Genomic DNA, 11,503 nt, shown 5'->3' on the forward strand with positions numbered 1-11,503 from the left:
AGCTGTACTGCTACTGATCACAACTATTACCTCATCTAACCTCATGAAATGAGCAGTTTTCACGTGCATTTGAGATAACACGCTTAAAACAAGCCAAGGAGGTTCTAGCACACATTTCCTTTTCTGCCTCCAAGCAGAAAAAAGCTAAAAGCCAACAAATACCACAGAAAGTATTTTATCGTTAACAGGATCTCCCACATTTCAACAGAAATACTCAATAAACTATGGTAAATTTAGCAATTGGAGCAAGGCAGGGAAACACAGCCCGAATTTCTCCCGATTATCGATCACGCTGAAACCAGTTACACCACAGGAAAAGGGGGACGGCAGCAACCAGACACTATAAAAGGACAAAGTTGGTGAAGGAGCGAGGGGCATCGTTTTATCAGCCCCGGCACAAGAAACAAAGAGGCAAAAAGCGTCAATTCCCCAAACGGCCCCGCCGGCCCCTGCCCGGTTATGAGGTGTTATTGTTGGCCGGGGAAGAAGGAGACAAAGAAAAGCACCTTTTCGGGCACCGGACCGGCCTGCGCCCTCCCGGCCTGACAGGACGATGTCCCCTCCCCGACCCGCACAGGGCAGGACACGCTCCCGGCGCCGGGCCCCGCTCCGGAGGCCCCGGGAGCGGCTGCGCCGCCGCCGGCCCTCGGCCACCCGCCCGCCGCGCGGCCGCTGTCACCGCTGCGAGCCCGGCCCGGTGACGGGACGGGGTCGGCTCCGCGGGGAGGGCTGAGGGAGACACCGGGACGCCGGTGAGGGACAGCGACACCGAGGGGGCCGCGCCCAGGGCCAGGGCCAGGGCCGCGGCGGGAGGCGGGGACGGGGGAGGTGACAGGAGGAGGCGGAGGGGCTCGTTGCCCCCGGGCCCGGCGCGGGGCCCGCCGGCGGCGGAGCTGCTGCGCGGCCGGGCGGCGCTGCCTCCCCGCGGCGGCCACACAAAGGGAGGCAGCGGCCTCCTGGCTTCGGCCCGCCGCCCCGCCTGCGCGACCCCGGGCGCCGCGCCGCTCACCCAGCCGGCTCCGCTCCGCCTCCGACAGCCGCGGCCGCACTCGCCCTCCGCCGCCCGCCCCGCCACCGCTGCCGCTGCAGCCGTCGGTGCCGCCGCCGCCGCTCCGTACCGCCGAGCCCGCCGCTGCCGCAAAGCCCGCCCGGCCGCCAAACGCGCCGAGCCCGCGCGACACCTCCGGCGAGGAAGAGCCGTTTCGCTTTACGGCAGCGCCCGCCGGCGGGAGGAGGAAGGAGCGCGGCCTTCCACGTGGGGCGGCGGCCGAGCGCGGCCCGGCGGCGCCATGAAACGGCCCAGTGAGCGGCGGGCCGGGGCGGTGGGAGCGGGGGCACCGATGATATCGCCGGCGAGGGAACGGTGGAATCGCGGGGGGGGGAGGGGGGTTAACGGTCGCCTGCGGCCGAGCGAGCGGTAGCGGCCTGGGGCGGGGGAATCGGGCACCGGGGCTCGAGGGAAGGGCAGCGGCGGTGGGGGCGGCCGGGAGCGGCGGGGAGCTGACGGGCCCGATGCCTTGCAGAGCTGAAGAAGGCCAGCAAGAGGCTGACCTGCCACAAGCGCTACAAGATCCAGAAGAAGGTGAGTCCCGGCGGGCGCCGGCCCCGGGCAGGGGGGGGTGTCTGTTCCTAATTAAAGTGTAGCTTTACGATGAGGCATTATGCAATCGAAACACTTAAATCCAAAGTCAGAAACATAGCATTTTTTAGTCTCTATCTGTAAATAGGAGAGATACATTTCCCCCATCCCCCCCCCCCTTTTTTTTTTTCTTTGCCTTAGACTGAGAAAATATTCTTGTCCCTGTCTTCAGATCAGAGAACACCACCGAAAAGTCAGGAAGGAGGCCAAAAAACGTGGACGCAAAAAGCCCAAGAAAGATCCCGGTGTACCCAGTGCCGCACCATTTAAGGAAGAGCTTCTACGGGAAGCGGAGCAAAGAAAGCAGAGGGTAAAATACAGTTTGTGGTAAAGAGGATGAGATTCGAGACCATTCCTATTTTCAAGGCAGCTTTGTGTGCACGCGGGTGTGCCCAGAGGTGCAATCCTGGTAGACTGTAAATGGTCCTGGCAGACATGTACTTTCAAAAAATAATATATTTATTTCCAGCGTTATACAGTGTAAAACAATTCACTCTTTTATTTTTAACTTTCATGCCCTCACTATGTGTATAAACATGCTGGAAGTGTCATTTCTGATGTAATCAGAATTGCCTGCGATGCTAAGATACATAGATACCTCATCGGAATGCTAAAAGCATTTTGGCATTATATGATTATACAGAAAATAGGGATCTGCTGCCTGAAGCATGAAGGAATGTGACATGAGAGCAGCGCCCTTATCAGTTGTAATGTGGCTGCTGCACAGCAGTTATTTTGGGGTCCAGCTAATGGATGTATTGCCTCTGGTTCTGAGGCAATTGAAGACAACAGTATTCTTTTCAGGGTAGGATGCAAAAAAAGTTCCCAGTGTCACTTGGACAGCTGTGACTTCTAAGTTTTGGTCAGAAATCAGTAAATGGGGAGAAAGAGTCTTCCTTACCACCTTCAAATATGCTTTATCTGGCTTGCGTTTTTGTTCATAATCAGCTTGAAGAATTGAAACAAAAGCAGAAGCTCAACAGACAGAAAGAACATGAAAAGAAAAGGAAGCTTGAAGCTAAAAAGAATGCAGCCAAAATTAAGGAAAAAGAAGAGGGAAAGGTAGGTGTCTGGTATGATTTTGATTTTTTGAAGCTTATAGAAGCAATAAAAGTCATCCTGAAACTACATCTTCTTAAGAATTATGTTATGTGTTACATTTTCCTTCTGTATATGCACGCAGGTATAACACACTAATTCTCAGTTAAGTAATTCCCTTTCATTTTTATTTGTGCTCAGGAATCCTCTGGCAAATCTAAAGCAAAGACTAAGAAACTGCTGGATAAAAATTCAAAGAAATCATTTTGCAGGGAGCTCAAGAAGGTGAGACACTTCAACTATTTTCATATAATTTGATGAGAGTCAGCAATGAGACCACTTGCTATTTTCCTTTTTTGCATTCCTGTGCAGCTGCTAAGAGAGCATAAAGGTTGTCTGTGATAAACCTCAACACTGAAGTGAGGGATTTTACAACAGAAACTGTGAGGTTTTCAGTCTTGTCTGGTGTGAGCTACTGAGACATCCAGCACTCTGAGGCATTAGACTTCTTGTCTTGGAGGAATGAGGTACTGGTGCCTAAGGATTTCTTGCCTTTGGAGGAAAAAGATTAAACTTGCTTCAGCTTTCTAATTTGTAGCTCAGAAGGAAGGAGCTCAAACAAGAACTCGTATGAAACCTCATCAGTCACTCTGTTAAATTCAATAGTAACTCTTGTAAGCCACAGCTATGGCAAGAGTTGTCATCTGCCCAATGGTCTGTCATGTCTTATTTGAGAATCTTCCTTCTTTTTTTCTAACCCAGGTGATTGAGGCCTCGGATGTGGTTCTAGAGGTTTTGGATGCGAGAGATCCAATGGGCTGCCGGTGTCCTCAGCTGGAGCAAGCTATAATTTGCTCTGGAGGAGACAAGAAGCTACTGTTGGTTCTGAACAAAATTGGTAAGAAGCACAGGTTTTCTTGAAGTGCTACATGGTCACTATGTGGTTCTGTGAGCTATGAAGAAGACTTTAAAGGAATCTGAGATTCCATTGAAGACATAAGATCCAACTCTGAGCTCGCTGCGCTACTGAAGGGGTCACATTTCCTCCACCTTTTAGTCTAGTTTGCTGAAAGAATGCCACAGACAGGAAAATGCACATTAGCTCCTTTCTTTTGCAATAATTTCTGAGGGCATTGGCCAGTTTGAGCCAAATTTGACAGAAGTTAAAGATCTTAAAATTGTTAACATTTTTGTGAATGTGAGTAAGCAGAGGTCACGGTGCTGGCCCCTACTGAGGCAATGGCAAGTTAATGATCAGTAAATCAATGCAATAGTTGTATTTGAAACTTGGCTTTGGGAAGTATTTTCTCTCTTCCATTGCTGTATGAAAGGATGCATGTAAAAGTGGGTGAAACCAGCTAAAAAGGCTGGAAATTACTGGCTTAGCAACAGCAAAAAAAAATGGAAATACCAAGAGTGACAGCAAGAGCAAAGGGACCTTTTTATTAGAGTAGCCTTTTCAGGGATGATTCTTCACAGAATGTCACTCTCTGTACCACACAGAGTCTCCTAGCAAGACCCTGGCATTAAAAACCTGATTCAGGGGCCAGAAGTGTAAATGTGGTACATTCTGCTTGAGGCAAAAAATAAAGACTAGAACTTGCAACACTGTGTACCTGTGGGGAACGTACCCACTACTCTAGTAGTTTTCAGCCAAACACTTGTTAGAAAGAAACATACTAAGTAGACAAAATACAGCCCAGTTCCTGATTCTATATTAGATTTCCTCCATACAATGGTATTTAAGATTCACGGGAGTGAAAAGACTCTGCTTTTTTTTCCCAGATTTAGTGCCAAAGGAAAACTTAGAGAAATGGTTGAATTATTTGAAGAAGGAGTTTCCAACGATTGCTTTTAAATCGGCAACACTGATGAAGGACAAGTCTATGGTAAGAGCACTGCAAGCTGTTTTATGACTAAGTCATATGTGTTACAATCATACATGTTGAAACACGTTGAGAAACAGGAACTCTTGTTCTTTAAAATTCCTTTTCCCCTTGTTTGATTGCATTGTTGTGACTGAAGAATATGCCTTTGCACTTTGACTAAGCGTTGTGGTACTGTGGGGGAGTTCTTGCTATTGAAATACATATTGTTATTTGTGCCCAGGATGCTGAACTAGAATAAAAGCAAGTCTTTTTTTTACTGTAAGAAGGACAGTGAGGGGAGGAAGATGAGGAATTTTTCATCTTCTACATAGGAGGTTGCACCAGTTATGTCTGAATTCTTTTGTAGGTAAAGTAGTGCAGGCTACACTACTGTGTTCATCCTGACTGTGGCCATCAGTAAAGGTAGAACCTAACATTATTTCATGAGGAGTATAAAGGGTTTAGCTCCCTTGTGTTCTAGTCTCAGCTATTTGAAGATGCTCATTTGAGTCATACATGTATTAATAGATAATGCTTCGCACAACCCTGATAACAGCATAGTGAAATAGACCCTCCTGCAAAATGGTGCAGAAACTGTAACGCAGAGAGCAGGTTTTTAAATTCTCCAAAAAAATTTAAGCCCCTTGAGTGAATGTGCAGATTTAAGGATTCTACCATCTGAACGTACATGGTTATTTTACAGTCACACAACAAATCTGCAACACAGCCTGAACTGAAATCACAATTGCTATTAGTCAGTTCACGTTCCTTCTCTTAGTAGTTGATGGGTACCTTTTATTTACTGTCACTTAACCGATTAGCCAATTTCTTAAACTATTTCCTCCTGCTCAGAAGAACGCAGTAACATCATCTAACAAAGGATAGGAGTTGGAAACATTGGAGTAGATAAATAAATCTAAGCATACATGTTTATCTTCCTAAATGGCTCCTGACCATGGTTTGGTTTTTTTGTGTCTTTGAATCCTGTAGCAGGAACAGTTCACAAAAAGACGTGCACGTGTTGATTTATCAAGAACCACTGAACGTTTTGGAAGTAAAGGCCTTTTGAAACTTCTTCAAGACCATGTCAGGACTCAGAACAAAGCCATTCAGGTTGGGGTAGTAGGTAAGCGTTTGGCGAGATGGGAGGAGTTCCCTTTTCCCATAAAGCTTTGGTATCCTGTATTACAAATTGGGTAAAACAACTAATACATGACTTGATATTGGGCTTTCTAGTCATTGTTCTTACTTTCAGCTAAGACTCACTGTTATAATACTTCAGTTGGCAGCGATGTGTGTTGCACTTACATGCATGTAGTGTATGTGATATGTGGAAGGCCCATTGTGTGAGGCCTTAACAGATTCAGCAGCTTAGGGAAATGAGAGAAGCAGTTCACGTACCGTGCAGCTGGCACTTCCTTCCTCCTACCTGGTAAGATTTGTGGTGTTGCATTCAGTGATGTATTTAATGCCCCTGCTATTATCAGTGTGAGAAATGAGGATACAGACCTTGTCTTACTTCTCTAGTGAAGACTTCAGATCCAACTCTGATCTTGCACTGAAGATGTACTTTACCAAAGACACCTGGAAGAAGCAGTTTTGATCAGTGTTACATAGGCTGAGTTTTTTTATTTAACTTACAAGGACTTATGTGGTTTTCTTCAGGTTTCCCTAATGTGGGAAAGAGCAGCATAATCAACAGTCTTAAAGGAGTTCGTGCTTGCAATGTTGGCCTAACAAGAGGTGTTACCAAGTAAGCTGTCTGATAAAAGCTGTTCATTTCCCTGTTTGTTGTTGTGTTCTTATTACCCTGAGTTTGTCTGTGCAGTTTCCATCCATTAAGGGCAAAGTACGCCCCTGTGTGCAGTTTCAAGTGCACATTTCAATTTGCCAGGGTGAAAGATACTGATCTGTATGATGCAAGCTGTCAGGAGAGAATAGCGCATAAGCTTGCTCTTTTTGTACATTTAGATTTCTGTCCTATGCAAAGCATATGAACAAGAAAACGCAAACTGACTCTGCATGAAGTGCATTCAGTCCAACTGAGCTTTGTGTCTTGCATCCCTCACTGTTACAGTTCTTGGCTAGTTGATTACTTTTATCTACTGACAGTGCATTTATCTCCAAATAGGTCCATGCAAATTGTGCACATTGATAAACAGACAAAGATCTTAGACAGTCCAAGTATAATTGCAGATCCTTCCAACAACGCCCTGGCTCTGGCCTTGAGAAGAATCATAGACACTGAAGAATCAGGCTCAGCAGATGTGCTGGAAGGAGTAGATGCCATTCTGAATCACTGTAGTAAACAGCAGGTGAGTTCCATCTGTTTCCACACCTCTCATTGCATTTGACTTCTCTATAGGTTTCTTAGGCCAACAACGAAAGTTCGTTTCACTTCAACTAATTGTGGTAGCTTTTGCACTGCTTTCTCCTAACCATACAGAGTGGCAGACTTTGGCTACTGCGTCCAATGCTAAGTATGGTCTTTCATCCTTCTAAATGGAAAGCAAATAGAGCATGGCCCAGTCCCGGCAGCCAGAGGCTGTTTTCCCAATAACTTTTCTGAATTTTTTTAAAAAACACTGCTTTTAAGATCTTATCACAGAGTGAAAAATGAAGATATTCTGACTGCTTCCTAGTATTACAGTGAAGACCTCAGATCCAACTCTGATTTCACTCTAGTTTAACCTAAGCCCGATTCCCATTCAGTTCTGTGCTGTTTTTTCACAAACCAGTGTGCTGTCTCTGTACATCCACTAGTCTGGTTGAATTTGTTGATGAAGTAGGCATTTTGCTTTGTAATGTTTGCTCCCACTTACATGTAAGATAAAAAACAGCTCTTCACGTACTTGTTCATCCTCATTGTAACCTGATTTGATTTGCTTTATTCCTAAAACTAAGAGAAAAGTTCTGAATGCACTGTTTTCTTTTGCACTAGGTGATGATGCAGTATAGTATCCCAGATTTCAGTAACACTGAGGAGTTTTTAACTTTACTTGCTCAGAAAAGGGGTATGCTGAAAAAGGGAGGCGTTCCTGATGTAGAGAACATAGCTAAAATACTACTTTGTGACTGGACAGGGTACGTATGCCATAAATTTTGCTTTACGCTGCTCACCTTGTTCACGTTGTTAATCCAGCACAGCAGAAGCTCCGAGTCCTGAGAAGTACTTAGAAAGGAAAGGCTGCCTTTTTTTTCCTCTCTCTTTCTCACATTTGACTTTTTTACAAAACGCCATCACGGATAATTCTCTAAAGTAGTGAAGGATACATAGAGTCAAAGCATGTTGCACATTATTTTACAGACAGTTTGCTGACTCTGATTTCTGCTTTAACTCTGTTAAGGGAATTTGCCTTCCTTTTAAATACTGAGTCCATGTAGTCCTCTTCGCAGACAGGAAAGGATATGGCAAATTTTCTGTGGAAATTTATAGCGATTCCTACATTTTGTGGGTGGGGGGAAAAAAAAAAAATGTAACTGAGTAACTGTTTCCCTTGCTCAAGTGGTTCAGCTGCTACGAAGTATGCCATTTCTTTTTCCTCTCAGGAGTGGGCTGTACACTTAATACTGTTATTGACAACTTCAGAGTCAAATTTAAATAGCTATTTAACTGCTGTTAAACAGGTGATAATAAATGAGTAGTTAGGTTGAGGAGTTTGAGAGGTTTGTGCTCTGCGGCTTATTTTTAAACACAGTGATTTAACTGTGTTATCTTTGGTTGGTTTTTCTAATGCTGATATTTTATTTTCCTAGAGCTAAAATAAGCTACCACTCACAACCTCCAGGATCTCATCAACCGCCACCATATCTTACAGAAGACAAAATAGCTAAAATGCAGGAGTGCTTTAATTTAAAGAACCTAGAAGAAGAAAACAACACCACTGTTCAAGGTAGGGCTGACATTGTAATGCACTGCAGCCATTAAGAGTGGTAGTAGTAGTTTTAATGGGAGCTTTTGAATGGAAGTCCTCCTGGGGTTTATAGGATAGCTTTCCCAATATGAAGTGAATATCAACCTTTTAAGAAAGAAAGGGATTCTGATGCAACAGAACAACAGTGCATCTATGTGCTGTCTTAACACAAATTACCCCTGCTAGATCTTAAGTTTCTGCTTATCTGACCTAACCCTCCTAAATAGGAATTAGGGGAAAAGGAAGTTGAAAAGCACATAAACACTGGCTAATTAGGCCAACAAAATACATTTCACTCAGTAAAATCTGTACTCAAATCCAAGTCTCTCAGTTCCTAGCAGTGTTCTGTAGATGCCTCGCAGAAAGCTATTCTCAGAGAATCGTCCTTTGTTCTACCTGCTTATGTGGGAGTTCTTGAGGAAGGGAGGGGCAGGACTGTCTTTTTCTAGCCCTGACCTAGAATGGCATTGCATCTAGTGCTGTCGAACAGTGACTTAACAGACACTTCCTATGTTTTTCCCAGCTTTAAAATGCCCCAGTCCAGCAAGCAGCATCATTTTCCAGTCAGCTGGTATGACAAATGGGACAATAGAGGAAGACAAAGTGATAGAGGAAGCATCAGAGTGGGAAAACTTGGAAACAAGCCAGGAGGGGGAGGAAGACGAAGAAGAGGATTTCACAGAAAGTGATGATGATCAAGACGATATGGAAGAAGAAAAGAACGTCAAAGAGGTAGACCAGTGTTTCATTAGGCTTCTTCTACCTGTACTCAGTCAGTATCCTGCTGTAAACAGAACTTGTAGGCTCTGTTGGAGCCACTGGGATAAATCAAAAAGCTTCTGGAGATAAGGGTTGGGCTTTTTGTGTAATTAAAGAAACAACATTGTTCTAAGTCAGTTCTAAGGCAGCATGTTCCCAATCAACTATACAAGGGGACATGCACACTATCATCAGTCTCTGTTAGGTTTCAGTTGCATTAGAGACTTCATTAGTGATGTCCACGTAAACACTTATGTCTGATCTCTCTGACTTGTAGGAGAACAAAGTTCAGGTCACGAGGAAAGCAAAGCTTGGAAAACAACAGACAAGTCCTACAAATTCAGAAAAGCAGATGGCAGGTCTGTATGAAACCCCTGGCTTGAAGGATAGTCTCTAGTACTCTGGCACTGGCATTGGTTTCACTTACACATGTTTTCTTTTCTCAGAAAGCGAACGTTCCAATTCACTATCGCTCAACTTGGATAAGACAGCAGACGATGACGATGCCTACGATTTTAATACAGACTATGTGTAATGAATTATGTGTGAAGATACCGTTTGGAGACTCTTCCAGGCTTTCGGAACAGTCACAAAGACTCGTTTTGTGGCTAAAGTTGGAGGAATGCTGCGTACCAGAGCTGCTGCAAAGATTCACAATTATTACTGTGTCAAATAATGTATATAATACTGTATCTCTCTTGATCGTTCCAGATTTTATACAAGGCTATAAAACTGACTGTATTCAGCTTTAAGTCCTAAACTTTATTTCCTGTATTAAAAAAAAGCCTATTTTTAAAACCTCTTAATAGATTGAGTCTGTTCACTTTGCCTTATAAAAAGATGTTTCAAAAGGATAAATCCTTTGTCTTTTCCTTTGAAAAACAATAGTAAAAGTTTAATTATAGTCATGTTCAAGCAATTAAATTTCAAGGTAAATTTTCATCCTCCCTCCATAAAACTTGTTTTTCCTAGAGGATTACAAAGACTGTACCTCTAGAGCATAACTTAAACCAGTAAACTTTCTGTATACTTTTTCAGAACTTGTAGAATTTTCATATGTAAAGGTTGGGTGAATAATGCTACTCATTTCAGCTAGACATAAGGTATGTCTCTTGTTCTTATGGTGCTCCTGAACAGAAGACATATCTCCCGATGACACCTGTTATACACGATAACCACTGGTAACCATAAAGCAAAACGTTGCCCTGTTCCTGTGCTTAGCCTAGTGCAGAACTGGTGTAGCAAGAGAATTACTGAGAGGCCCTGCAGCTGCTCAATGAAATAAGCATTTAGAATAAATGCCTGATATGAAGCATTTTCCTCCTGTGCACCGGTTTTCTTCTAAGGGTCTGATTTCTTTAGTAGATAGTTATATTTTCTCTAAATGTATGTTGAGGAACAGTCCTCCTAGACAGCTTAAAAAAAAGCATCAAGTGCAGACAGAGACACATGCAGTTCATGTAAGCCTGCTAAAACACAGCCTGGACATTAAGTTGGAGTCAGCTCATCTAGTCCCATATTTCAAACTTTGCTAACTGAACTTATTTCATTACTCCTAACCACTTCAAGGACAAGAACAGTTCTTGTTCATCAAAACCCAGGAAAAGACACAATAGGTAACAAACCACAGATCAGCATCCATGACAGAAATGGAATTATAGGCAGTGACTGCAACTGTTAGTTGGAAACCCTTTTAAATTACAAAGCAGTACTAAAACCATATTCGTACACATGAACGAGCCCTTTAGCTCTGTGCTGCCCTGAGTCTCAGACCACAGAACACTGGGCTCATCACTGCATTAACACAAAGCCTTTTATCTAAACATCCTATGCTGAGTACTGTTCACATGCAGTATTATTGGATAAAAATGACAACTCCGAGTTCAAACCTGTATTAAATTGCTGCAATAGCTCCTGGGATGAATCAGCTAATAATAACCACTACTTAAACTTAACACTGTAACTATAAAAAAACAGAACAACTTACCTATATAAAAGGCGATGGGCGGCCACCTGCAAAAGGGCGCAGGAATCTTGCTTGATGAGCTTAAAGGGCCAGACTGGGAAAGGCATGGTGAGATAAACGTCTATGGCAGAACCATGCTCACTTGAGAGAACTATAAGGAACTTAACAATAATAAAATTAATCTGTAATTCATAGAGCCTCATCCCCAAAATAAACATTTTACACAATTTAGGATGAGATTGCTTGACTTTAGTTTCAATCACTTGACACTGTATTTTAAGTATGAAGACTAGAATCAGAAGCCATTTCCCTGAGGTTT

The 11,503-nt window shown here is 43.7% G+C and overlaps 1 protein-coding gene and 2 non-coding genes across 3 annotated transcripts; all 3 read left to right on the forward strand.

Annotated features, from left to right (window-relative positions):
* The first annotated feature begins 1,220 nt into the window (after positions 1–1,220).
* GNL3 (G protein nucleolar 3) lies at positions 1,221–10,532 on the forward strand. The gene is made up of 15 exons (XM_074151368.1): positions 1,221–1,302; positions 1,524–1,582; positions 1,812–1,949; positions 2,588–2,701; positions 2,879–2,962; positions 3,440–3,575; positions 4,463–4,566; positions 5,536–5,671; positions 6,211–6,298; positions 6,677–6,860; positions 7,487–7,629; positions 8,302–8,438; positions 8,983–9,191; positions 9,496–9,577; positions 9,665–10,532. Exons 1-15 carry the CDS (start codon positions 1,290–1,292, stop codon positions 9,751–9,753), a joined length of 1,716 nt encoding a protein of 571 aa, XP_074007469.1. The 5' UTR covers positions 1,221–1,289; the 3' UTR covers positions 9,754–10,532.
* Positions 3,628–3,702, forward strand: LOC141468067 (small nucleolar RNA SNORD19). Its single transcript, XR_012463361.1, has one exon. It is a non-coding gene; the product is annotated as a small nucleolar RNA SNORD19 (small nucleolar RNA).
* Positions 7,157–7,232, forward strand: LOC141468068 (small nucleolar RNA SNORD19). The gene has a single exon (XR_012463362.1). It is a non-coding gene; the product is annotated as a small nucleolar RNA SNORD19 (small nucleolar RNA).
* Positions 10,533–11,503: the final 971 nt, after the last annotated feature.

Source organism: Numenius arquata, chromosome 8 (assembly GCF_964106895.1).
Source record: "Numenius arquata chromosome 8, bNumArq3.hap1.1, whole genome shotgun sequence".
Taxonomy (NCBI): Eukaryota; Metazoa; Chordata; class Aves; order Charadriiformes; family Scolopacidae; genus Numenius; species Numenius arquata.